Source organism: Nematolebias whitei, chromosome 14, assembly GCF_014905685.2.
Source record: "Nematolebias whitei isolate Nwh7 chromosome 14, NemWhi1, whole genome shotgun sequence".
NCBI classification, from domain to species: domain Eukaryota; kingdom Metazoa; phylum Chordata; class Actinopteri; order Cyprinodontiformes; family Rivulidae; genus Nematolebias; species Nematolebias whitei.
The window spans coordinates 16534654-16561621 of record NC_056511.1 but is presented as its reverse complement, the minus strand read 5'-3'; the positions used below and the strand labels follow the sequence as shown (position 1 = coordinate 16561621).

At 40.8% G+C, this 26968-nt stretch overlaps 4 protein-coding genes across 4 annotated transcripts in view; 3 read left to right on the top strand and 1 right to left on the bottom strand.

Moving 5' to 3' along the window:
- The first annotated feature begins 1718 nt into the window (after positions 1-1718).
- LOC119420508 (protein-tyrosine sulfotransferase 1) lies at positions 1719-10468 on the top strand. Its single transcript, XM_037687915.1, has 5 exons — positions 1719-2320; positions 2414-2572; positions 3023-3276; positions 9413-9614; positions 10343-10468. Exons 1-5 carry the CDS (start codon positions 1913-1915, stop codon positions 10376-10378), a joined length of 1059 nt encoding a protein of 352 aa, XP_037543843.1. The 5' UTR covers positions 1719-1912; the 3' UTR covers positions 10379-10468.
- Positions 10469-11065: 597 nt separating this feature from the next.
- Positions 11066-19560, bottom strand: tmtops3b (teleost multiple tissue opsin 3b). The gene is made up of 5 exons (XM_037688281.1): positions 19221-19560; positions 12615-12780; positions 12301-12472; positions 11983-12216; positions 11066-11257 (listed from the first exon to the last, which is right to left on the bottom strand). Exons 1-5 carry the CDS (start codon positions 19558-19560, stop codon positions 11066-11068), a joined length of 1104 nt encoding a protein of 367 aa, XP_037544209.1.
- LOC119420506 (tripartite motif-containing protein 16-like) lies at positions 15172-17003 on the top strand. The gene has a single exon (XM_037687913.1). It carries the CDS (start codon positions 15189-15191, stop codon positions 16845-16847), a length of 1659 nt encoding a protein of 552 aa, XP_037543841.1. The 5' UTR covers positions 15172-15188; the 3' UTR covers positions 16848-17003.
- Positions 19561-22368: 2808 nt separating the features above from the next.
- Positions 22369-26968, top strand: part of LOC119420857 (clathrin interactor 1) — a 218685-nt gene continuing 214085 nt past the window's right edge. The window contains exon 1 of the mRNA XM_037688280.1: positions 22369-22566. Coding sequence (XP_037544208.1) covers positions 22526-22566 — 41 coding nt within the window. The 5' untranslated portion in view covers positions 22369-22525. The remainder of the gene's footprint in view (positions 22567-26968) is intronic.

The following is a 26968-nucleotide window of genomic DNA, read 5'->3' as shown; positions in this document are numbered from 1 at the left end:
TGTGTGTGTGTGTGTGTGTGTGTGTGTGTGTGTGTGTGTGCGGTTAAAGGCACTCATTGAAGATTCATGTAGACTGGTCCATGTGTACATATGTGTTATGTATTTGAGCTCAGAATTGTTGAGTAAAGTATGTAGATGTAAGTGCTTTTGCACAGGGTGCAAACCTGTATTTCAGAGTTGTATATTAATATTTCTGGAAAACTAGTGGAGGAAATTGTTTCAAAATGCACCATTAATATAGTTCAGGTTAACTTTTCTATCGTTGATTTCATATTTTTCAATTAAAACCTTTGAATGTAGTGTTACAAAATACAAGTGAGGTGTTTATCAAGGGTAATTACAAAAACCCCTCATCCGTTTTTGATCAACTGTCCAACACTTGATCCGATGCTGTGGGTCAACTCAATAACATTAAATAGTATTTTGTAGATTTCTACTTTTCAGTGCATTAATCAATTCATTTTGTCTTGTGTTATGATTTAGACAAGGTTTCTATGGATAGAACTAACACGATTCGATCTGGCATACTAAACCAGTATGTTTTTTTTTTTCCCCTGGGTTTATAACAACAGCATTAAAAGAAACAACAGCCATTTGTGACTAAAATTAAATCCAGTTGTTTTCTTGTTCAGATGATGCAGTTCTTCAGAACTGTTGATGGCAGAGCAGCAGCTATGCTCACTTTGGAAATAACTGCAAATTCCAGCTGGCCTAATCTCTTAAAATTGCATTGGATTTGCTGTACATGCACAATTTATGTTTACAAGTAGACTTTGCATGGCTTAAGGCCGTACCTTTATCTCATATCCAAGTCCGGGTGTCCTCATTTCCAGCTGTTTTCCATTTTAGCTCAGATCATCAGAGAATTTTTTTTTTTTTCCATGCAGATCCCTCCAGTTAAAGGAGAGCTGTGGCTCCCCGCGTGGTATCCAGATGTTAGGCTCTTTCCACATCCAGTATAAACATGAAGCATGGCAGAAAACCAAAGAGAATAACCGAGGGGGGGGGGGGGGGCTTCTGTTTCACAAAGTAAATTAAACTCTGCTGGAATTGGCACTTGGAAACATTCTTAAAATAACCTACGCATGAGTGATTCTTTACAGTAGTTTATTTAAAGTAATTTTACTGCTTAGAGAAGTTTTGGTATTTTAGTTTTATGCTAATTAGAGGACGTAGATAAGAGCTTACTTGATGAAACTGCGTGCAGAAGACAAATGGGGAAGTTGCAGCATGTCTTGCGTTGTAGGTTGTAATATGAGCTTTAACAATAATGTTTGAGTGTGACAGAAACTGTCAAGGAGAATAAAAACATGAGGAAGCCGTAATTAGTGGCATCAGATATGCTGTCTGTCTGTGTGCGGTTCTGCAGTGAACTTTGATTTGGCTTCAGTGGCTCCTCAGAGGAAAAATGAAGCATAACTGCTTCAAGGCGAAAAATTGGATGCATTTCCTACCCTCGGAAAATACGTGCAAGTCTTCTAAAAAATGTCTGTACCATCATTCCATGGATAATGGTTTACACATGCAGAGCAGTGGCTAAGATTTGGAGTTCCTAAAGAAAACTACAGCATCAGCTCTTTAGGAAATAGAAACCGTTTCAATATGCAAGTAATAAAAATTGATTTGTGAATAGCTCGTGCTGAAGTGTTTTGATGTTTTTAGGTGGGAATCATGGTGAAGAGACGTGGCTGGCCGTGGAGCGCAGTAGGTTTAGACCCGGCAGTCTGACAGCAGGGCTGCAGAGGAGTGAGCAGGCATCTCAGCCTGCACCGTCTTCAGCATCTCGCCCAGCTCTCTCCCATGGACCCATCCTTGTTACCTTGACTGTTGGATTCTTATCTGACAGACTGAATTTTAAGACATTCCTGAATCCATTTATCTGCCCCAGCGTGCTCCCGACTACCCAGCAGCCATGAGAAGCACCAGAATGAATCTGCTGGTGGGCTGCGTGCTCCTTTGTTCCGCCTCCTTGCTCTACTTGGGCATGAGTGGAATAGACTGCCCTAGAAAAAGTCACCGCCATCGTTGGATGGAGCTTAATCTGGGCTCTGGCAATCAGAGCTTGCCCCTAACTGAACACCTCCCTGAAGACACGCCCATCATCTTCATCGGGGGCTTCCCCAGAAGCGGCACTACGCTGATGCGCGTCATGCTGGACGCCCACAACGCTGTGAGGTGTGGAGAGGAGACCCGGGTGATTCCTCGGCTCTTGGCCATGAAGGCTACTTGGAGTCGTTCGGTTAAGGAGAAGATTCGACTGGATGAAGCCGGCGTCACTGACCAGGTGTTGGACTCGGCTGTGCGAGCCTTTCTGCTAGAGGTGGGTTGGTTGATGCAGATTGGTATGAACAGTTAGTCTAACAGTCTGAAATATAATTAAAATCAAATAACCGTTTTTGTTTCTTCACTCCAGATCATAGTTGGCCACGGGGAGCCTGCACCGCGCCTTTGCAACAAGGACCCATTCACATTGAAGTCTCTGTCTTATTTGGCTCGCATCTTTCCCAAGGCAAAATTTATTCTTATGCTTCGAGATGGACGGGCAACGGTTCATTCCATGATATCACGCAAGGCAAGTTTTCTTTCTTTCTTTTCTGTTGGGGCAGACATCCTCACAGGCTTATATTTCCAAGCTATTCTGTGACAAATTTGTGCTGATGCTGCAGTGTCTGTGAGGAATTCATGGCACAAGGTTGAAACAATGTTATAGTGGGTAGCACTGTTGCCTTAAAGCTAATAAACTAACAAGTTTTTGTTTTGGCCTTTTAAAAGATTCTGTGAGATATGTTACTTCAAAAAACATCCAACATCTTTTCTACGTATGTGATACTTTAGCATATGTTGCGTGATTTTGCTTGGTTGTAACATTCTTACAGCCACGTATCAATATAAAATGGCAAATAAGTGTAAGGATACGAGATCTTTCCATGAGGATTTTGTGCGTCTGCGCTTCTAAACAAGCTGTAGCTTTAAGTGTAAATGGTTAAATGTGTTGACCTTCTCAATGTGTCTCATGTCACAGGTGACCATCTCGGGGTTTGACCTGACGAGCTACAGAGACTGTCTGACTAAGTGGAGCAGCGCTGTAGAGACCATGTTCACCCAGTGCCAGGCAGCTGGAGTCTCCAAATGCCTCCCTGTCCAATACGAGCAGCTCGTTCTTCACCCCGAGCAGGAAATGAAAAAGTTGCTGAATTTCCTGGAGCTGCAGTGGGACCAGTCAGTGTTGCACCACGAAGAGCTGATTGGAAAGGCTGGTGGCGTGTCTCTGTCCAAGTGAGTGTTTAAAATGTTGACTTCGAAGCTTCACAACATTCTTCCGCTCATGCCTCGACATTCATATAGTTTCAATTTTATGTGATGAGATTTTAAAATTAATTTGTAATTTAGAGACCTTGTTTTCTAGTAACTGAAGTTTTGCTTCCTGTCTATACCATCTTGCTTCTATTGTGGTAATGGTGGCTAAAGTTTCAGAGGCACATATCTCCAAACCTCAGAGCGCTCAGCTGAAATTATCTGCATAGCAAGATGCCTTCAAAGACTCGGGATGAGTCCTTAAAACTGAAATAAGCTCAAGGCTGTCTGAACATCAGTGGAACGTCTTAGCTTTTTAATATACTGTATACTTCACCAAAACTTTCAAAATGATCTTCAATATTAAGCAGACAATTGATTTTAAATAGTTACAGCTGCTCAGTTTAAGGTGTGTTTTAAACATTACATTTTAATCAGTTATAAAAAGAAATATTTAAAGTTTAACTGCAACCAATGAAAAATTAACTAACAAGAAGTACCTAACTGGTAAATCTTTAATTTACTTCCTGGAAGAAAGAAAAAAGATTAATAAAATACAAATGCTAAGTATTTATCAGAACTTGTTCTAAAGAGTTGAGGAAGTGTTGTCTAGCCGCATAAACCAAAAACAAAACTTTTTCAAGGAACCACTGCACAAAGAGATGCAAAACATTGTCTGTTGTGACATGAACAGGGTGGAGACACAACATGGTTTGTTAACACAGACAGTGATTGACATTCAGTCTTTTCCCCCCAACACAAGCAAGTTGATAGTTTCCACACATTAGAAAAGATAAGGCGCTAAATAGAAGCATTGCACTTTGTTTGACTCCTGTCTGCTGTATTTCAGAATAGAATTGGACATTTATTTGTTGTGCAAACGCCTTTGAGGGGACATTTTATGCACCATCAGTTTGACAGCAAGAAAGTCTGAATGACAATGGAGGGAGTAACTTTAATCTGTTTAAGAACACTGTGCCAGTGGTTATCAGTACAGTAGTCGAAACAAAGGCAGAGGCCAGAACTGTCTCTAAAACCAAAAATATGCAGATTGTTCTATCTGAGGTCTGAAACGACTTGAACTCACAGCTTCATGTGCTCAGGACACATAATCAGGTTTGCTGGTGAAGATTCTCAGTCATCCAGGACATGATGAATTCAAAAAACGTTCAATACAAAAACAACTGGACTTTATTTGTAACAGAAGACGTTTCGCTCCTCATCCGAGGAGCTTTCTCAATTCAAAGAGCAGAGAGTGAGAGATACAGGTTATAAGGCTGAGTGAGATAAGACACACACACACATAAGACACACACACATACTGTATGTAGATTGGCAGTTCACACCTAAAAAAAAACCTAAACAGTAGGTCTTTGTTCCTCTAATTCACAGTCGAGGCCCCTCTGTTCCCATCAGGTGTGAAAACCGGCTGGGGATCTGTTTTAAAGTTGCATTATATGTTTTTGAAAGTGGGAATCTGAGGCCTCCTCCTCTGTTAAGAGACGGCTTTTCTCTTTTTACATAAATTGCTTCCTTCACCCCCCTCTCAAACCATCTGTGTTCTTGGGTAATAATCAGGTTTATTTTCAACAACAAAGAGCAGCTTTCATTCTCAGAGCTCACATTCGTTTCTCAGTAAAATGGCTTCATTAGTGTTAAGAGGAAAACACTCTAAATGATGTTTACTCAAATGAACCACACTCACACGGCAGGTGAAGATTTATCTCCGGCACAGTTTTACTTGCAAGGGCAGATGTCAGAACAGTTCACATCAATATGCATTAATTGTATACACCTGTAGCCCGGTCACAATAATCTGCACATGCTGTATTTTATATCCTTATCAGCTTGACATGGTTTTAGTGGGTGTCCTCGAAGCCAGCTGTAGTCTAACATGACACTCCTGGCCTTCACAGATACAGTCAGAGACAAGAACACTAGTAATAATATATCCATAACTCTGACCAAAATCCTCTGACAATTAGTTGTTTTTTCTCAGAACAAGGCTTCACAATTAAGTACAGTAAGAGATTTAAAAGTACAGTTTCAACACTCAGTCAGGTTACACTTCTGTTCTCAGTGTTTTCATAATGCTTTGATTATCTTGTAATCTGCCTTCGGTCATGCAACTGTGCTGTGGGTGAAAGAAAAGTGACACCGGTAACTTGACACCGTATTGATTCAACAAAAAAATGTTAGCTCGGGTTTATAGGATGGAGTGACCCATACAGCTCTTCAAACGACCAACATACTATAGCAGACTTTATAGTCCAGTCCAAGTAAGAGTTTACAGCTAGTGTCCTCAAGAACATATTGTATTCACTTCAAACTGTGGAACGTAGAGAAGAGTGATGCTAGGTATTTGGAATAACATTTACAGCCCTGGTGACACACCAGTACACTAAGGGTTTAAGTAACAGAACATAAAACGTCTCTCACGTCATTTTGGAGAGCTCTGACCCACTCCTCTTTATAATGTTCTTGAGGTTCTTATAAATATTTTATGCACAACCTTCTTAGGATATAACCGCATGTTTCAGTCAGGTTGACATCTGGACTTTGAGTGTGTTATTGCAATGCCTTGTTTCTTATTCAGTCTATTGTAAATCAATCAATCAATTCAACTTTATTGTCCATAACATTCAATGAAATGAAGATTTGTCTTTGACATCTGGCTTATAAAAACAAAATAAAAATGTGATTAAAAAAAACTCTAAAAAATTTAAAACCAAACTTTGCTAAATCAATTAAAAACATTCAGTTAAAAACATTCTAAAATACACGATACATTGAAATATGGAAACATCCCAGCATCGTTTATGTGAGGCTGCGTTTAAATAGGACCTTGTTAAGTACATTCACCGCAGAGGGAACAAATGACTTTTTGTACCCATTTTTCTTTGCTAAAGCAACCAGGAGTCTTCTGGCAGATGGTACCAACCTGAATAATGGTTGCAGTGGATGAGTTGGGTCAATGTAAACCTGTATTGCTTTTTTCCCCAGAACCTGACTGTACATGTCTGTAAGTGTCATTTGTTGATGACCAATGACTTTACTACCTTGTTTGACCACCCGGGACAACTTGTCCCTGCCTCTGACTAGGAGGTTCCCATACCATCCATCCATCCATTATCTTTACTCGTTTATTCCATTTTGGGTCACGGGGGTCGCTGGTGCCCATGTCCAGCAATCACTGTGCGAGGGGCGGGGTACACCCTGGACGGGTCGCAAGTCCATCACAGGGCCACATAGAGACAAACGAGACAAACAACCATTCACTCTCTCACTCACACCTAGGGACAATTTAGAGTTACCAATCAGCCTAACATGCAAGTTTTTGGTCTGTGGGAAGAAACCGGAGCACCCGGAGAAAACCTACGCATGCACGGAGAGAACATGCAAACTCCACCCAGAAATGCCCCTGGACCGGGGTTTGAACCAGGGACCTGCTCGCTGAGAGGCAGCAGCTCTACCAGTTGCGCCACCGTGCTGCCCGGTTCCCATACCATGAAACAATATTAAATGAAACAACACTTTCAACCAGTAACCTGTACACCAACTGCAAAGTAATTTTGCTTGCATTAAAGCTCCTCAGCTTATACAGAAGGTGGAGACGCTGTCTGGATGTTTTCTAAATATAGTCAGTGTTGGGCTCAAAGGTCAACTTGTTGTCAATTATTGTTCCAAGGTATTTAAAATCAGTCACCTGCTCTACTTCCTGCCCTTTTATAATAGAAGGCCTAAAAGTAGGTCTGGTGCTGGCTGCTCCCCATCTACCTCCCAAACAAAGTTCCTTGGTTTTACTGACATTAAGGGCCAGAAAACTGTCTTCAAACCTGGCAAAGAGCTGATCTCTGAGCTGGGAGTACGAGGGACTACTGGTGTCTTTCAGACCAGCAACTAGGGCGATGTCATCAGCATACTTAATTAATGTGAAATCTTTACTGTTGTGTTGCAACTCATTTGTGTATATAGACAATAAACGAGGTGATAGCACGCAGCCCTGTGGAACACCAGTGTTCAAGACCCTACAGTCAGATAGTGTTGTCAACTCAAACTCGCTAGACTCTTCCTCTTAAAAAGTTGCTAATCCACAACACAAGATGGCTGCTGACATTTAGATCATGTAGGCGTTTTAAAAGTATATGTGGCTGAACCGTATTAAAAGCTGATGAAAAGTCCATGAATGATATGCGAACAAATGTCTTTGGGTTGTCTAAATGATTGTGGACCTTGTTGAGGAGGGAGAGAGTGGCATCCTCCACCCCTCGGTTAGTCCATAGGCAAACTGCAAAGGGTCCATATGCTCAGCTGTAACAGACATGAGTTCCCTGCTCACTAAGCGCTCCATACATTAAAATAATACAGATGTGAGGGCAATTGGTCTGAAGTCATTCAGTGCCTTTGCATGTGTTATTTTGGGCACCGGGACATCCATCCATCCATCCATTATCTTTACCCGCTTATTCCATTTTGGGTCGCTGGTGCCCATGTCCAGCAATCACTGTGCGAGGGGCGGGGTACACCCTGGACAGGTCGCAAGTCCATCACAGGGCCACATAGAGACAAACGAGACAAACAACCATTCACTCTCTCACTCACACCTAGGGACAATTTAGAGTTACCAATCAGCCTAACATGCATGTTTTTGGTCTGTGGGAGGAAACCGGAGCACCCGGAGAAAACCCACGCATGCACGGAGAGAACATGCAAACTCCAAGAATCTTCCAAACAAGCCCAATTTTATTTAACTTTAGTTTTTTTATTCTCAAAATAAACTGATGAATATGTTCATTCTCTACACATTGACATGTTGCAGTTTGACCTCACAACAAACTTCTTGATTACTAGAAAAATAGTTAATTTTAAGTTTTCCACTTGTAGTAATGTTTTTTTACAGCAGAAGATTAAAGTCCATATTTGTTAAAATAGTCTTATAACATTTCTCAGAGTGATGCATCATCCTACAACCTTCACACTACAATGTACAGGCTAAAGTCTTTATTAAATAATTGCTGATATTTTTATTCTTTCAGTAAATGTATCGGCTGTTATCTGAGAGTGATGTTACAATACAAGATATTTTTCAACACGCTGTACCTCAAAATACTATCAGCAGAAACAAACAAAAAAAGTTGCCTGTTTGGCTGTAAATGGGATTTTATACTAAAGACCATGCCCAAAACACAACTGAAACATTTGGTCTGGGGGCTTTCGGGGGATGGTAACATGTACGTCTCCTAGTTTCTTCTCAGTGTTTTCGTGTTTTATTTTTGCTGGATTAAAACGCTGCGCATGTTGCGAGGCAGATTTGTTCATAACTTGAGTCATGGGCTTTGTTCATGAGTTTTCCTCTAAAGCAGCTAAACCTTTTCAAAGTCGATCAGAGCTTACTGATGGCTCACAGTAATCGTTTTTCTTCTGTTGCTCCGTTCATTTGTTGTGATTTATACAGAGTATTTCTTTGCAGGGCAGTCGTTGGGGAGATTTGGTGGGAATCTGTCGGTTCCTCATCGCCAAACTGCGATGGGAAGGATTTAGGCCTCAGGCTGAGAGAATTAGCAGCACTCTTCTTTTCGATCAGTTATGAAAGCCGGTGCAGTATTAGTCACACGGAGGTTTTACAACCTGCGTAGAAATATGTTATCAGAAAGCGTGACGCATTCTACTTCAGAGTTATTTATAGAAACTAACGATTTTCTGAGTGGATTGAACTGAGAGTTGAAAAATGAAAAATGCAGATTAAGACTTTTTTTTTTTTTTTTTTTCAAATCTGGATGCACTTTTTATTAATTATTTCTTCAGGATTTTTCCTGAAGTTTTTTTTTTTTTTTTTTTTAGATTTCTTTATACTTTTATCTTTTATTTATTAATTTGCTGACTGCTGCTTTTGGTAGCTTTTTTTTCCCCCAAACTATTAAAACAATTTCTATATGCCTAAAATATCTGTTATCGTGGTGTCTTTGTAAGATGTCATAGTTAATTACAAATAATATTTAATGTTAACATTGTATTAGATCATTTATTTGCCTTCAGTTTAAGACTTGAAAATAAATGGTCTGCTGTTCGGTTGAGTTTTTTTGTAAGATTATGTGAGCAGTCTTTGATGTGTGTGCAGGGTTGAGCGTTCAACGGACCAGGTCATGAAGCCAGTGAACACAGAAGCCCTCTCTAAGTGGGTTGGGAACATCCCCCCCGACGTGATCAATGACATGGCAGAAATTGCCCCGATGCTTGCTCGCCTGGGCTATGACCCTCACGCCAACCCCCCCGACTACAATAAAATAGAGCCCCTCGTTTCGCCCCTCAACTACTCACAGGTGAGCAGAACAAACTGAGAATCTCTTTCTTTTAATACATCTCTCTCCAACAAAATAATGTGCATTATTCTCATAAAGCTGCTCAGTTATGACTCGTTCCAATGTGCAGGTAAAGACAGGAAATACTGTTTTTGATACGTCACAGCAGGCTGCTGTGTGGTAGCCGCGACCAGCTAGTCACCTAAAAGTGAAGAGATGGAAGCTTTGGTTGCAAATAAAACCTCCAGAATTCATTTAAAATGTATTTTGCTTCTTATCGTCGCAATGTTGTGATGCATCGTAAACATCTAAAGCAGGGCTATTCAACTAAATTGCTCAGGGGGCCACAGTTACTGAAAGCCAAGAGCTCAGGGGCCAGACATCCAGCAGTTATTGTCATTGAGTAAATTTGTTTTATGGTTTAAAATGTAGTTTTATTTAAAAGTGAACCCATTGGTGGGCCAAACTGAGCACACCCATGGGCCTGATTTGACCCCCGGGCCCCAGCTGAATAGCCCTGATCTAAATCTGTGACAGTTATGGGTTAGCATCAATGGCTACTGCACTAACATGATTTCTCACTCATCCTTGGCGATATTCAGGCCTGCAGACGGTTTACTGTCATTTTAATACAAATCCAACTGAAATGCAGCGTTGACTTGAGGTTTCATTGCTTTATCTTTCTTTTCCTTGTCCGTTTTGGTCATTTCTCTTTAAATCTGTAAACATATCGTCTCCTCTTTCCTTAGAGAGTGAAAACAGCCGACTCTCCTCACCCCAGTTAAGCGTGACTCCTTTGTTCCACCATATGGACGCACCTTAAACACCAACTTCCATCTCAGCCGTAATTACACCTCCCAGGAGACCTTGGTGTTACCACCAGTGTATTTATAATTGTTCTCGAGACTTGTGTGCAGTCGGCGTCCTCGACTGTACACTAACGGGATGTTTAAATTACAGACTCCATCGTGTAGTTCGAGGTTCGACTCTTCATCTGAAGCGAACAACCTGCTCACATGCCATCATTTCATCCATGGTGAACTGTATCACACTGCGTTTGACACGTCCCGTCACCTACTTGAAAGTGTTTCAACATGTCTGTAAGTTGTAACGACTTCATCACAATGTGAATGTCTTCAAAAGATTCACTGACGCCTCAGTGTTCATGAATGACTGTATATTTTTTGATTGAGATGTTTATTTTCTTAATAAAATATTTTGAATTTGACCATTCACTATGGATTTTTAAATGTTGATTATTGTTGAATAAAAATAAAAAGAGCCAAAATTTCACCTTATGACGTGAACGTAGTTCTTTGATCAGAATATGAAGTTGTAAAATACACAGCGCCCTCTAGTGTCGCCTGGTCAACATAGCATTCTTACGCTACACGATAAAGGGAAGACAGTTTTCCATAAATGCACAAAGTGAAACAAAAATATTTTGTGTATTTGTTACAGTCTTCACCCTTTCAGGTTTTGCAATGAGCCACAAGCATCTGGACAGGTTGCTGCTCATCTCTGGATGGGAGCGTGGCAGGAACTGGGTTTTGCTCCTCAGTGGGCAGCTGGGGAGGCCAGACCCCCCTGCTGCTTGCTAAGTTGACTGAAGAAGCTGGAGCTTCTGAGCTGCACCTGATCATGTAGAGGAAACATCTGGAGAACTGAGAGACACAAATGTAGGTGAGAGCAGCACATCAAACCTGATAGACAATTTACTTCAAAAATAAAATAAAATGGCTGAACAACAAATAATAATTCAAGGTGTATAATATGGGGCTATCTGAGGATTATAAAACAAAACAAATAATCATGTACCCAAATTTTATTGTTTGTTTTCTAAAATTTAAAGTGAAAAGTTTATTTTGCTCATCATGGACTCAACTGCTCATGATTGCCTGCTAGTAGTTTCGCTGTGAGTTCTGTAAGAAAACTCAAACTTTTCCCCTCGGCAACGTCTTCCCATAGATTCTTAGAAAAACTCGAGCTCTGAAGTGGAAGCTACTGGAAGACCAGCATTACTGCCTACATTAAAGTGAGCTAGCTGCTGCTACTCATGCTTACAAACAGAATTATTAGTAAATACGTCATGCAAAACTGAGCAATGTAAAGGTTTAGAAATGGTGTTTGCTTTAATTGTGACGTAATGTTTGAGATTAGAGTTGTGTCAGAACAGCAGCAATCCTCTGCTCTGCTTGAGCTAGCAGAATGAAACTTATTTCTCCTAACTGAGGCTGTTCAAAGAGCTATCTATGACAGGTAAGATATTAATTGCTCATATGTTTTCCACAGAACACCACTGCAAAATATCTGATTGATAGTTTAAATATATCTGCTGCACAAAACACAGCATTACTTAAAATAAATTCAAAACCACAGTGCCCTTCACCTGGGTGTTGAGCAACATGTAGATGATGGGGTTAATGACGGTGCTGGTCTTGGCCAGAAGAGAGGGGATCAAGCTGCCAACAGGTGTCATTACGCCTGGCCGTCCAAAGGAGGCAATCATCGCTACAACTCCGTAAGGCATCCAGCACAACAGGTATCCTGTCACCATGGTGACCACCATCAGGAGGACACGCCTCTCGGTCTGATCAGATGCTGATCGGTTGATCCTGCCCACCTAGTGGGGGACGTTCTTTTCAAATAACCAATAAACCAAAAAAACAGGTTTGTCATCACAAAAGGGTCAAAGGTGAGAACTGACCTGTCTCGCCACACTTTGGACAGCCAGCAGGAGCCGGCCGTAGCAGAAGAACATAAGCAGCAGCGGCAGGAGGAGGCAGAAGATGAACAAACAGCTGATGTAGGAGCGAGCTGTGGCCGAGCGCTGCTGCCACTGGACCGAGCAGACTGTGCCGGGACCCTCCGGCCCATAGCTGCTTCACAAGAGGCACAAAACAAAACCAAGTTTGATTTGTGTCCTGATTTATTTGAATAATAATAATAATACTTTGAGCATTAAATGATCAAACTTCTTTGAATCACATATGAGAGAAGTGAAGAGTTGTCAGTGCGGACCTGCTCCAGCCCAGCAGCGGTGGCAGAGTCCAGATCAATGAGTAGAACCATGAGATGGCTACGGCAAGTCTGGCTCTGCGGTACTGAGAGTTCAGCTGGGTCCCACGAAGCAGCACGGAGTACCGCTCAAAGGACAACAAGGAGAGAGACACCAGAGACACAACGCCTGCCAGGCAGACAAAGGTCAATCTGAGAACAATATCGCCATGACAACAGGCTCACATTAATGTAAACTTTTTAGTTATATAGCACATTTAAAAACAACAGTGACCCAAGTGCTTCACAAGCAAGAAATCAGCAATAAAGTAAACTAGAGAAATCGCATTTCCTATGAAAATGCAATGTGAATGCTTATTGCTAAAGAATTTGTGGAAAAACAGCTGAAATTAGCTACAAACTTGCTAAATTGTAGCTGAAATGGAAGAACAGGCCCAAAGTAGCAGAAGAAAGCAGAAAGAACACATATTTGCTGAATTAGGATTAAATAAGCAGAATGAGCACAAAAATTAGGAAATAACTAAAAACAGCTGAAATCAGAAAAAAAAAAACTGCTGAAAGTAGCTGAAAAGGCAGAAAAGGTTTAAACAACCAGAAAGAACTAAAATTAGCAACCAAAAAAAAGTGGAATTAGTTGAAAAAGCTAAAATTAACATAAAACAGCTAAATAGTAGCTGAAATGGCAGAAAATGCTGAAACTAGCAGAAAAAAAACCTGAAAGGAGCACATGCTGAAAGTTACCACAAAAAATGAATTTATCAGAAAACAGCTGAAATTAGCTAAAAATGCTACAAAAGGTAGCTGAAAATGTAGAACAAGCTTAAGTTAGCAGAGGAAAACAGAAAGAGCACATTTTCTCAATTAAACTGAAAGAAGCAGAAATTAGCACAAAAAGTGGAAATTATCTGAAAAAGATGAAATTAGCAAAATCTGCTGAAAAGTAGCTAAAAAGGCAGAACGAATTTTAAATTACCAGAAGGAAGCAGAGAAAGCACATTTTAAGCTAAATTGGGCTGAAATTTTTTTTAATGAGTGCAAAAATGTGGAATTAGCTGAAAAGGTTAAAATAAGCATAAAAACAGTTGAATTGTAGCTGAAATTGCAGAAAAAGCTGAAAGTGGTAGAAATAAGCTGAAAGCAGCATAACAAGCTGAAATTAGCTGAAACAAGTTAAAAGAAGCACAAAAATGTTGTAGTTAGCAGAAAGAATCTGAAAGGAGCACAAAACAGCTGAAAGTAGCTGGAAAAATGTTTAAATTTGCACAAGGAAGCTGAAAGAAGCTGAACCAGAACAAAATGTGAAAGGAGCAGTAAAAGGTTGTAAACAGATCTAAAAATTTGAAGTATGTTAAATGAGCTCAATTCATTTTTTTTATGAGAGAAAAGGGGCAAAAAAGGCTAAACAGTTCAAAAAGCTAAAGCTGCACCAAAAGTCATATCACTCCTGAACGATCTGAACGTTTTGATATGATTTGTTGAAATAGCACAAAAATTGTGGAACAAGAAAGATGCAGAAAAACATATGGAAGAAAAATGGACCTCAATAGTGTGAATGCTTCATAAACATTCACACAATTAAAGATCAAGCATTAAAAACACAAGTGTAATAAAAATGACTAAGAACAAACTAAAATAAGAAAATAACCTAAAAGGTGCAGATGGAAACTCAAACCAAACTTGAGTTAAAAGCCAGAGAAATAAAGTGAATTGAATCTGGATTTAAAGGACTCTGCAGAACGAATATTAACGGGTAGATTGTTCCAGAGTCTGTGTTCTGTTTGGATTATAAAAATGCAAAAGATCCATTAAGTAACTGGGTGCTGAGCCATTTAAATTTTAATTAAAAGTCAGTAAAACAGTCTTAAAATCAATACCAAAAGGAACAGGTGTGTAAATCAGCTTAAACAGGAGTGATGCGATCCTGCCTTCTGGTTCCAGGTAAAAGATGCACTCTGGACTAACTGCAGGCGATGGAGAGACGATTGTTCCAAACCAACATATAAAGAGTTGCAGTCGTCCAGTCTGGTGGTGATGAAAGTGCGGATGACAGTTTTGAAGTCTTTAAGAGGAATGTAAGATTTTACTTTGGCTATTTGATGTAACTGATAAAAACTGGTTTTGACAACTGTTAATATTTGCTTATCAAATTTAAAAGAACTGTCTAAAATCACCCCAAGATTCTTGACCACAGAGGAGCAAGCGGACCCAGAATTTCAGCCCAAAGACAGGAGTCTGGTTTCCAAACACAAGAACTTCATTCAGTCTCTGTTTCATTCAGGGTCAGACAGTTCTGGTTTAACCAGTCATTGACATAATTTAATTAAACTGAGGCTGCAATGGGGCAGAGACATTAGATCTAAAAGGGAAAAAAATAGTTGGATGTTGTAAACGAGAGGACAAAGGTAACATTCACTGTTTTACTGCTCCCTCTGCAATGTGACAAAACCTGACGAACCACCCGCCTCCTCTTTCTGCTCTCAAACAGAACAGCTCCAGTTTGTCCAGTTCTCCTTCAGAACAAACGTTTAAAGAGAAGTGCAAGTAAAACTTACACGGTCACTGGGATTAGGAGGTGACATGGAGCAACAAGTTCAGTTCATCTCCTGTTCGATCTGTTTGGACCTACTGAAGGATCCGGTGACTATTCCCTGTGGACACAGCTACTGCTTGAGCTGTATTGAAGCCCACTGGGATGAAGAGGATCGGAAAGGAATCCACAGCTGCCCTCAGTGCAGGAAAACGTTTATGCCAAGACCTGTTCTTGTAAAAAACACGATGTTGGCAGCTTTGGTGGAGGAGCTCATGAAGACTGGACTCCAGGCTGCTCCTGCTGATCACTGCTACGCTGGAGCTGAAGATGTGGCCTGTGATGTCTGTGCTGGAAGGAAACTGAAAGCCGTCAAGTCCTGTTTATTCTGCCTGGCCTCTTACTGTGAGAATCACCTTCAGCCTCATTATGATTCAGCTACATTTAGGAAACACAAGCTGGTGGAGCCCTCCAGGAACCTCCAGGAGAACATCTGCTCTCGTCATGATGAGGTGATGAAGATGTTCTGCCGTACTGATCAGAACCTTATCTGTATTCACTGCCTAATGGATGAACATAGAGGCCACGACACGGTCTCAGCTGCAGCAGAGAGGACGGAGAGGCAGAGAGAGCTCGAGGTGAGGCGAGAAACGATCCAGCAGGAGATCCAGGACAGAGAGCAAGATGTGGAGCTGCTTCAACAGGAGGTGGAGGCCATCAATCAGTCTGCTGATAAAACGGTGGAGGACGGTGAGGAGATCTTCACTCAGCTGATCCGTCTCATCCAGAAAAGAAGCTCTGACATGAAGCAGCAGATCAGAACCCAGCAGGAAACTGAAGTGAGGCGAGTCTTGGAGCTTCAGGAGAAGCTGGAGCAGGAGATCACCGAGCTGAAGAGGGAGGACGCCGAGCTGAAGCAGCTCTCACACGTAGAGGATCCCAACCAGTTTCTCCACAACTATCCCTCAGCGTCAGCTCTCGGTGAGTCTCCAAACTCATCCGGCATCAACATCCGTCCTCTGAGATACTTTGAGGACGTGACAGCAGCCGTGTTAGAGCTCAGAGACAAACTGCAGGACACCCTGAGAGACACATGGACAAACATCTCACAGACTGTCTCTGAGGTGGAGGTCTTACTGTCAGAACCAGAGCCAAAGAGCACAGCTGGATTCTTAAAACATTCATGTGAACTCACACTGGACCCAAACACAGCGTACGCACAGCTGTTATTGTCAGAGGGGAACAGGAAGGCCACACTGACCGAGTTCAGTCTGCGCTACGCTGATCATCCAGACCGATTCACTGATTACTGCCAGGTTCTGAGCAGAGAGAGTCTGACTGGTCGCTGTTACTGGGAGGTGGAGTGGAGAGGAACACAAATTTTCATAGCAGTCACATACAAGGATATCAACAGAGTGGGAAACGGATGTCAGTTCGGGTTTAATGACAAATCGTGGGCGTTACGTTGTTGCCAAAATAGTTATGAGCTTTGGTACAACAAAGTCTCCACCTCCATTCCAGGTCCTTGTTCCTCCAGGATCGGAGTGTACCTGGACCACAGAGCAGGTGTTCTGTCCTTCTACAGCGTCTCTGAAACCAGGACTCTACTCCACAGAGTCCAGACCACGTTCACTCAGCCGCTGCACGCTGGACTTTGGATCGACGGTGCGTTTGACTTTGCCAATGCTGAGTTCTTTAAACTTAAATGAGCCATGCAGCATTCCTTGAAGAAATGTGCACGCCACAAAGGACAATAGCCTAAAGAACGATGTTGTACGTCCTGTCTTGGAGTATGAGATGGAGGAGACTCTCAGTTACTACCACGCCAAATTTGAGCTTCTTGGCTGTAAAACTGACTGATTTAAAGCCACTACTGTGCCTACAGAGCCGGTCCAGAAGTGTAAATGGAAACGCAACAGACCCGAGCCGATCGGAACCGACCTGAACTGACCTGATCCGCACTGTGACAGTGGAAAAGGGGCATTAAATGAAGTAGGAGATGTCATAGAAGGAACAGCCTCTTCCTTCTTCCTGCTCTGCAGAATGTTTACGTAAATATGTGCTTGTTTGTGCGAAGTGTTTTTTCAATATTAGAGGTTTTTCTCAGCCAAGAAAAAAGTCTGATAGGAATTTTTTTCGCCTCCAATTCCTACATGTGTCCAGTTAACCACTGTTTTTTGTCTGGCCAAACAGGTCTCACTTGTAAATGAGTCTTCGAGGCTCAATGTGATTTATCTGTTTAAATAAAGGTTGAATGAATAGTAAATGAATTGAGCTCATTTTACATCCTTCAAATCTTTAGATCTGTTTACAACCTTTTACTGTTCCTTTCACATTTTGTTCTGCTTCAGCTTCTTTCAGCTGTCTTGTGCAAATTTAAACTTTGTTTCAGCTACTTAATCTGATTTCAGCTGGGGGGTTCAGCTGTTTTGTGCTCCTTTCAGATTCTTTCTGCTAATTACAAGATTTTTGTGCTTCTTTTAACTTGTTTCTGCTAACTTCAGCTTATGCTCCTTTCAGCTTATTTCTGCTAGTTTCAGCTTATTTCTGCTAATTTTAGCTTTTTCAGCCAGTTCCACATTTTTGTACTCATTTTAACTTTTTTCAGCCTAATTCAGCAAAAATGTGCTCTCTCCACTTCCTTCTGGTAATTTAAGCGTCTTTCTCCCCTTTTAGCTACTTTTCAGCAGTTTATTTTTTTTATTTTTTTTACTAATGTCCACTTTTTTGTGCTCATTTCTGCTTCAGCCTAATCGAGAAAACATGTTTTTTCTGTTTTCTTCTGCTAATTTAAGCTTATTCTACATTTTTAGCTACCTTTTTTTTTAGCGTTTTTAGCTAATTTCAGCTGTTTTCAGATAAATTCAGTTTTGGTGGTAATCTCTGCTAATTTCAGCTTGTTATGCTCATTTCAGCTTTTTTCTGCTAGTTTCAGCATTTTCTGCTATTTCAGCTACTATTTAGCAGCTTTGTACTAATTTTAGCTTTTTCAGCTAATTCAACATTTTTTAGCTCATTTCAGCTCTTTCTGCTTCTTACTGTTTTTTAAAGCTTTTTTCTGTCTTTTCAGCTGTTTTTTGTTGTTGTTGTTGCTATTTTCAGCTTTTTTTTGTGCTAATTTCCTAATTTTTGTGCTAATTTCTGTTTATTTAATCTTAATTCAGTAAATCTGAGTTATTTCTGCTTTTTTGGCTAATTTAGGCTTGTTTTTCCATTTCAGCTACAATTTATCAAGTTTTAGCTAATATCAGCTCAACCTAGCTCCAAGGTCAAGGTCACAAATTAAGGTCAAATATTATACCAGGTCTTGCTTGTTCAGGCCATTGCCATTTGCTGTGTTTGTACAGTTTGTCGACGGTTGTATAATGTGCCGTAGGCAGTACTCGTTTAATACCTTTAATGCCTCTTAGTTTATAAAATAAGTACTGGTTATTTAAATAGATCTTTGTAAAATACATTGAAACTGGATAATTTACATTTTCTGCTCAAACAGCCTACTGTATGCTGAATGGTACTAAAAGTAGTAAAGGTTGGCTAAAAGTATTTAAAGGCTAGCTGAATAGAACAGAAGCTAAAAGCTAAACAAAGCAAAAACTATTTAAAAGTAGTTAAATTATAGCTAAAAACCTAAAAGTGACATACAAAAAATGTTGAGGAAAAATGATGAAGCAGATTTCAAAGATACAAAAACGACATATGCAAAAAAATTACAGAAAAATAAATTCAGAAAAACAGCATTTTTATGATTAATAAATTATTCAATCTGATTTTCTAATCATGCTCAAATGAAACACAGGTAGATAAAAATAAACCCTAAAAAAAAAAAAAAGAGTACACAGAACTATCATGTTTTATCTCACGTGGACCAGGACTATTCAACTCACGACCCGTGGGCCACATCTGGTCTGTGGATGAGCTCAGTTCGGTCCACCAGTGAGTTCATTAAGAATAAAAACCGTCATCACAATGAGAATACAACTGGGCATTTTTATTACAATTATAAATGATTTGCCAATAAATACTGAAATATAACCGAGGCTGAACTGATTTTAAACTGCTGTGTGTGAAAACGGTTCACTTACCGAACAGCGCGTTGCAGAAGCCGTACCAGCGACACCCGTAGTTTCCGGTCAGCCACCTGCCGCGCAGACTGGCTGCAAAGCTGAGCGGAGTGCCGAACAGGCAGACCAGCATGTCGCTGAAGCTGATGTTGATGAGGAGCAGGTTGGCCGGAGTCCGCAGCTCAGGGAAGCGGGAAAACACCAGGAACACCAGGAAGTTCCCGAGGAAGCCCAGGACCAGGATGAACCCCAGAATGACCGCAGTCGCCGTGTGACCCGCCCGGCTCAGAGCTCCAGAGTCTGACACGCCGGGACTCTGTTCGGTGCTGAAGTTGTTGCTATGATGCAAGAGGATCACCATGGCAACATGAGAGTGGAAAGACTTAAACCAAAAGATGATATTTTCCTAAAAAAAATGTCTTGACATACAAAATCCTTCTATAATTTAGTGGGCAAAAAATGGAGCTGAAGAAAAAAAAAAAAACTAGCTTGGTTTTAAATGAAGAACGGGGGGGGGGGGGGGGGGGGGTGGATCCTTTTCTTTTGACCCTATTGTGCCTATTGTCAAAACTCGTAACATTTGTACAAAAAAATAAATATGCCTAAAACAGATGTGCTTATTATCGGGGGAAACCTTGCAAAAGACGAGCATCACTTTCAGAAACGTGTCTTTGACTTGTTCATGTTTCTTTCCTCCAAAGCAGATTGTGGACCCTAATAAATGAGTCAACCTATCAATAATTCAAGCTCCGGCTGGCTGAGAGGCTCAGCCAAAGATCCACTCACCCATGAGCTAAAATGCTGAGGCTTGTGACTAACAAACGTATTCTACAGTTTGAGTACAAAAACACATTTACCTCTCTCAAACACACATATTTATTGTATTCTCTCTCACTGTGTTCTCTTTTTAAGCCCTCAAATAAGACGGCTTAAAAAGCCCTTTATTTGAGGGCTTTTTTGTTCCACAATGCAGCAAATGTTTTCAATTGTTGAACTACAGGGAGAACAGTTCAGCACCTGGACTTAAACTACGAAGCACTGACTCAAAATAAAGTCCAGTTGTTTTTGTCTCAAACTTTTTTGAATTTACCATGTCCTAGATGACTGAGAATCTTCACCAGCGTACGAAGCAATGTTTTTTTTAATGGAAGTGCTATGCAGTTAAGCAATGTCTTGCTGAAATATGCAAAACCTTCTTTAAAAAAAAAAAGATATCATCCAGATGAGACCATGCAATGTTCTATACTGTTCTGCATTGATGGAGCCTTTCCAGACGTCTAATCTGTGTCTAATCTTCATTTATTGATCTGCTTCCTGATATTATTTGAGTACATTAATAACCTTTATAATTATTTTATTACTTTAAGGCCATTCCATCCATCCATTATCTTTACCTGCTTCTTCCTTTTCGGGTCATGAGGGTCACTGCATGGTGCCCATATCTAGCAGTCACTGTGTGAGAGGCGGGGGACACCCTGGACAGGTCGCCAGTCCATCACAGGGACACATAGAGACAAATGAGACAAACAACCATTCACTCTCTCACTCACACCTAGGGCCAATTTAGAGTTACCAATCAGTCTAACATGCATGTTTTTGGTCTGTGGGAGAAAACTGAACATGCAAACATGCAAACTCCACCCAGAAAGGCTCCTGTCCGGGGTTTGATCCTGCAACCTTCTCACTGAGAGGCAACAGCTCTTTCAGCTGATAGCCACTGTGCCACCCAGCTTTGTAACACATTTGATGAAATCTACACCTGATCATCTGTGAATCACTTTTTTTTTCTACAACATAATCTACCCATGCCAGACGCCCTAATGCACCCCCATACCATAAGAGAGTTGCATTTCTGGATGGTGTTCACATAGTTTCTTCTTTGCATGAAAGAGCTTTAACCTGCTGTATTTATTTGTGTATAGGCTAATGCAATCTCAAGTGTAATGTGACCCACACTTTTTTTTAGCTTAAAAAGCACAACAAAATCTAAACGTGATGTATAATGCTATACCCCTAATTACATACAGACTTCATGATTTTTCAGCATTTGTGGTCTGCATACATATCAACAAAATGATCTAATGATGATTGTGGTATCAGATATTTTTATTTTAACAGCATATGTTGTTCGCTGGCATTTACAATAAGAAGGCATGTTCGAGCAGACAACTGTAGCAGACAGTCAACCAGAAGGTGTCAGTGGGTATCTGGTGGTGACGTCAACGAGTGGCGCTTTTGCCTAGCTCAGCTTAGCATAGCTTCGTGTTTGTACATGTTTTATGTGGTGGAAATTTAACGCCATGAGACCCCTCCCCAATTTATGGATGGTTTTTGTGGTTAAATTTTTTTTGTATTATCCACAAATAAATATGGTACATTTGTGGGCGGCACAGTGAACCTGTCTTTACAGTGATTTTAAGTGTTCCAGTGATGTCAAGAACAGAAGCAGGCCTGCTGCACCGCTGCCTGCATGGCCAGAACATCCCAGTCATATACTGTACTGACTTTCAGCTTTTGACCTTTGAACTGACATTTCTCCAGATTCTTATACTTTGATGACACTGTAGATAATCAAAAACAAAAATCTTACCAAATTGTTGTGGATGATCATTATTCTGAAATCGTTCCACTTTGCTTAGATGCAGGTTTTTACAGACTGCTGAACCTCTGCCCATCTTTACTTCTGAAAGATTCAGCCTCTCTTAAAAGCCTTTCTAAATAACCAGTCCTGTTATGACCTGATGCTAATTTACCCAGTTCATTGCAAACATTCTTCTTCAGTTGTTTCTCATATCGTTTTACAGCCTGTTGTTGGCCCTGTTTTGTCTTTTTAAGATTTTTTTTTTTAATTGTGAAAAAATTGCACAATTTCTTAGTCTCAATATTTGATGTTCCATTTACGAGATTTGCAAACCAATGCATTTTGTTTTTATTTACATTTTATACATTTATTGTAAAATAATAATAATAATGATAATGTGGCGTGTCGTTTTAGTTGGGTTTTGACTTGGTTATTATTTGCTCCAGAATTTAGATTATGGTGAAACTTAAAATATTATTAATATAATTTGGTTAATTAATTATTATGTAACTGTGTCGTCAAAGCGCCTAAAGTTCATATCCGCGCGAGGAGCCTGCATCACCACACTGCAGTGACGTAGAAGGAGGACGTTTCCGTAGCAACTGTGGCCCGGTCCTTTACGCGCAGCTGCCGCGGTTTTACCGGAGTGATCCACCGGTGGTGGCCGGGATACCGCCTCAGACACGCGGAGCCTCGAGACACGCGGGCCACGCAGCGCCGAGGAACGAGCCCGCAGCTCTATGAGATGCTGAATATGTGGAAAGTCAGGGAGCTCGTGGACAAAGCGTGAGTACCGGGGAGGGGAAGGGGAGGCAGGTGGAGCTAGCTGGAGCTACACCGCCCAGTGGCTCGTAATGTCGCCGGAAAGCGAGCGGCGTCCTGCCGGCAGCATCAGCAGCTCTCACCGCTGGCACGGAGGGACGGGGCCGTGATGTCACCGTGGTAGCCTTCAGCTGTTAGCTTTGACGGGCTGGCTTGCTGCCAGTACTTAACATTTTTTTATTTTATTTTACATATTTTTAAAGCTGTTTCATGTCGCGGTGCCTCTCGTGCTACTTCACGCGCTAACACCAACCTGGAAAACGCAACCATTATAAACAGTTTACGTTTGACCCTAACCAGTTAGCTAATGAGGCTAAGGATGCTAACAGGTTGTGTTCCTGCCGTGGGGGTGCTGCTGCTGCAGACCCAAGACCCACCCCCACGCCCTGTCCCGCCCTGCTGATGCTCACTCAGACGGCATTAAACTGCGACTGAGGGCTGATAGTTAGCAATGGAAACACGAGTAGCAAAATAACTGTGGTGGAGCAGTGTGTAATATGTCCTCCCCAGCATCGGTCTTTGAAGGCCCAACAACAAAGCTCAATGGCCCCCACAATAAACTGCAGTTGTTTAAGCCGCAGTTTTAAATGCCTGTTTCTTTGTTGTCTTTATGTTTGTTATAACTCAGTGCAGTTCGTGCAGAGGAGGAAGAACTGCATCTTCCTCTCCTGTCTGTTCCCTCTGCATCATGAACTGCATAAATTACCTTTGTGCTGAGTACAACCACCTCAGATCTGTAGAACATGTCTATCTTGGTTTTACTCAGCGGAGTTAGTTAAAGCCAGAACAAAAGGCAAAATGCACAATATTTCAATGTCTTTGGTTTGATTTTTGTTATTTTATTTTGTTTTATATCACAACTTTTATTTTATATGCATTTTATGGCCGTTTATTGTTGTGTGCACCTCACCTGTGTTCGTTGTTTAAAACAGGTCTCTTGTAAATGAGTCTGAGTGATAACTCAGACTTTTTCTTCTTCTTTCGGCTTCTCCCTTCTTCAGGGGTCGCCACAGCGAATTATGTCGCATGAAGATTTGGCAATTGTTTTTACACCGGATGCCGGAATTCCTGACACAACCACCGACCACCGAGCTACCACAGCCCTCTGTGTGGAGCAGAGAGCTGCTATGTAGGGTGCCCGGGGGAGCAGATGGTGGGGGTTAAGGGCTTTGCTCAAGGGCCCAAAGTGGGAGAAATGAGGGTGGAGGCAGGAGTGGGTGTTTCACCGTTTCCACCCACGTTTTTGATGTTGTCGGTCTGGGGAGTTGACCCGGGGTTGACTGGCGACCCTCAGATCACAGGCCCACCTGCTCAATCCTCTGTGCCACCACTCCCCCAACTTTGGCTTTAACCCTCGAGGGTTAAAGGGTTATCTATCTCCGCCAGTGAATCCCCCCCAAATCACTCTACTGCCCCTTTTCCATATCGACTCTCGCTCTTTTAGTTGTTTGTTTTCTGAAGAAGAGAACTTGAACTTTTCATTTTTGACCGGCCGTCTCTGATTTCATTGTTTTTCCTCTGACTTTATTTACATTCTGGGATTGTTTTACTAACTCACACTCAGTCACGTCTGAAGTGTTCAAATGTAAGTAAGCCACTTGTCATTGGAAACCTTTGGTTGTATGTTTGCGTGTTTAGTGGTTACTTTATCATTGATGATACACATACAAAACATTTCAAATCAAAACATTGAAAAAATGTGTATTTTGACAGCTGTACGGCTTTAAGACAAACTTTCACAAGATCTTTTCTTCAAAGCAAGAAAACGGTTTTTACTTAAAAGTGATCGTTGATAGTTCTTTCAGCAATGAATACATGTGTTTGATAAATCTGAGCTGACCTCAGTCACATGCATTGATCATTAATTTCCATTCATTGATGTGAAAACAGCCTGGTAAAACTATCAGAAACAGTTTTTCAGTCACCTGTATTTGCCACTGTTTGTATACCTTCCTCCTCTGTGGCTGTTTGTAAGGGGCTTCTGATTTTGGGTCAACTATTGATGCTCAATGTCAGGTTTAGTTTGCAAAGCTGATTTCTGTAAAATCAATGCAAACAGATTAGACATTTACGGAAAATGGTTTTTGCTTTGCAGCCAAAACGTAGCAGTCACTGACAACAATGCGATATAAAAGTGGCCCTAAACTAATAAAGAAAATTATTATATTTATTATAAAACATAATTAAAGTGTCACTCCAGTTGGTGAATTGATGAAGATATTGTTAATCATTTATTTGGGCTTGTTAGTTTTTTTTTTTATCTTTATATCAACTTCACATGCGGAGTGCCTTAATATTTTTTTCTAGTAAGAACACTTAGTAAAATACTGTTGTAGATAAAACTTTTACTCTAATAAAGTTGGCACAATCGGACCAATTTAAATTCCATTCAAATAAAAAAAAAAACTTTATTCCCCCAATTTCCCCAAAGGGAAATTAATTGTTGTAGCTCATCCTGGTTTCATTAGAGTTGTTATAGATGCTGATGGCTGTGGGCAGGAAGGATTTCTTGTAGCAATCTGTCCCACAGCGGATCCGAAGAAACTGGTTGCCCATGCCGATCCCTCCACCCAGACCCAGCAGATCTCTCGGTCCTCTTGGGCAGCAGAACCACCTGAATGCCAGGCAGAACTCCTCAGTCCTCCCGCTGTCACGAACCATGTTTCCCGCCACCTCCAAGATCTCGGTGGTCAGGCATTTGAGCACCGCCTCTAGGTAGATGGGAATGCATCCACGGCACTTCCTTTTCAACTCATTTGGGACTTGGGGCTGTAGTTGCGGTATTATTTGAGCTTTTGAGATGTTAATTAGCAACTCCCAGTTGTAGAAGGCCACCTTGTTGTCATGGTTACACATCATAACAAACGTCCAAAAGTAAAAAGGTTTCAGTAAAAATCCTTCCAGCTGCACGGCGTCAAAAACCAGAGGAAATATTCATCCAAAAAAAGCGATTTACATCCAGAAAGAACAAATAATTCAAGTTTTCAAAAGCAAAATGTCAGAATGAATGTAAGAGAGCTACTCCAACATGCAACCACCTTGAGTGGCGCAATTCTAGAATTCATTTTGTGGGATGTAAAAAAAATCTTAGTTACTTTAAACTAATTTTGGCTGATGGTATTTTAGATTTAGATCACAAAGTGCATCTCTGCTGTCTCTGCAACAAATCCCAACTTGACAAACCCTAAAACGTTCAGTAAGTGTCTCAGTGGCTTTTAGTTAGCACTGATGATCTGATTTTTTACTTTAACCATGAAAGCTAAAAACCTAGGAATATAACCTTTGTGGCTGTAAGATTATTGTCTAGCCTTTGAATAAAACAGTTTTAGCTAAACGTATTTGATAAACCTGAGTGGTTCATGTTTTCAGATGATTAACGAGGCTCATAAAATCCTGTTTGGTTTTGCTATTTGTCAAACCGTTAGTTTGACTACTCGTTAGTGAAGAGGAAGGACATTGGGGAAAAAAAACTGTTTGTGTCCCTCCTACTCCTTTTGAGCTTATTTAATTTTATTTATTTGTTATTTCTCAATTCATCTGTTTAAATAAATAAATAAATAAATAATGTTCAAATTCATACTGTGAACCAATAAGCGTGAAAACTGGGGGAAAAGCATCAGGAAAGCGTTGAGTTTGAGATGGAGTATAGACCACAGTTTCCATCAGCTGCTGGTTGTGCCTGGCTGGACTTGATGAATACACGCCATTATCGATCTGTCTCCATGGAACCGGCAGCTGTGGCTTTCTGTTTGAGCAGATAAAGGGTCATCCGTACTGTATGTACAGCTCTTTGATTTTTCTATAAAAGCACAGTTGAATGCAGCTTCTGTTGGTGCAAATTATTTAGGATTCTTTTTGTTGGCGGTTTGGCAGATTTTAGAGGACAAAGTGACGTGGGGATAAGTGACTGTTTACTCTGAAAGTAGATGATTGACAATCAGAAGCAGAAAATAGATACATGAAGGAACAATAGAGAAGACCATGGCAGGAAACTGAAGAAGCACATTGAGTTGCAGTACTGGTTTTTTTTTTTTTTTTTACTGGTTGTCTATAGAGCAAGCACGTCTCATCACAAGATGAAAAACAAAAAATGTCAGCAAGTAAACCACAAACACAAGAAGAAGCAGGTAAATGAAGAGGAGGGTTTAGGTGTGTGTGTGTGTGTGCATCTCGTTTTTTTTTCCCTCACACTCTCACGTCACTTTGATGATAACTTGAAAAATAAATGAGGTACCGTCTTCCATTTTGGGATGTGTCCTCATCTAGATGTAAGAAAGGTTTTGAAAATTGAGTTTTCATGTCAAAATCCAAGATGGCCGTCCGCCACCATATATGTATACATGTATGTATGTAATATATATATATA

Excerpts from the sequence above, each read along its gene's own strand:
- LOC119420508 (XM_037687915.1), top strand. The coding sequence starts at position 1,913 with ATGAGAAGCACCAGAATGAATCTGCTGGTGGGCTGCGTGCTCCTTTGT. Across the intron at positions 2,573-3,022 it reads ATTCCATGATATCACGCAAG|GTGACCATCTCGGGGTTTGA; the intron begins GCAAGTTTTCTT and ends CTCATGTCACAG. Across the intron at positions 9,615-10,342 it reads CGCCCCTCAACTACTCACAG|AGAGTGAAAACAGCCGACTC; the intron begins GTGAGCAGAACA and ends CTCTTTCCTTAG.
- LOC119420506 (XM_037687913.1), top strand. The coding sequence starts at position 15,189 with ATGGAGCAACAAGTTCAGTTCATCTCCTGTTCGATCTGTTTGGACCTA.
- tmtops3b (XM_037688281.1), bottom strand. The coding sequence starts at position 19,560 with ATGGTGATCCTCTTGCATCATAGCAACAACTTCAGCACCGAACAGAGT. Across the intron at positions 12,781-19,220 it reads CTTCTGCAACGCGCTGTTCG|GCGTTGTGTCTCTGGTGTCT; the intron begins GTAAGTGAACCG and ends TCTGCCTGGCAG. Across the intron at positions 12,217-12,300 it reads TCCAAAGTGTGGCGAGACAG|GTGGGCAGGATCAACCGATC; the intron begins GTCAGTTCTCAC and ends GTCCCCCACTAG.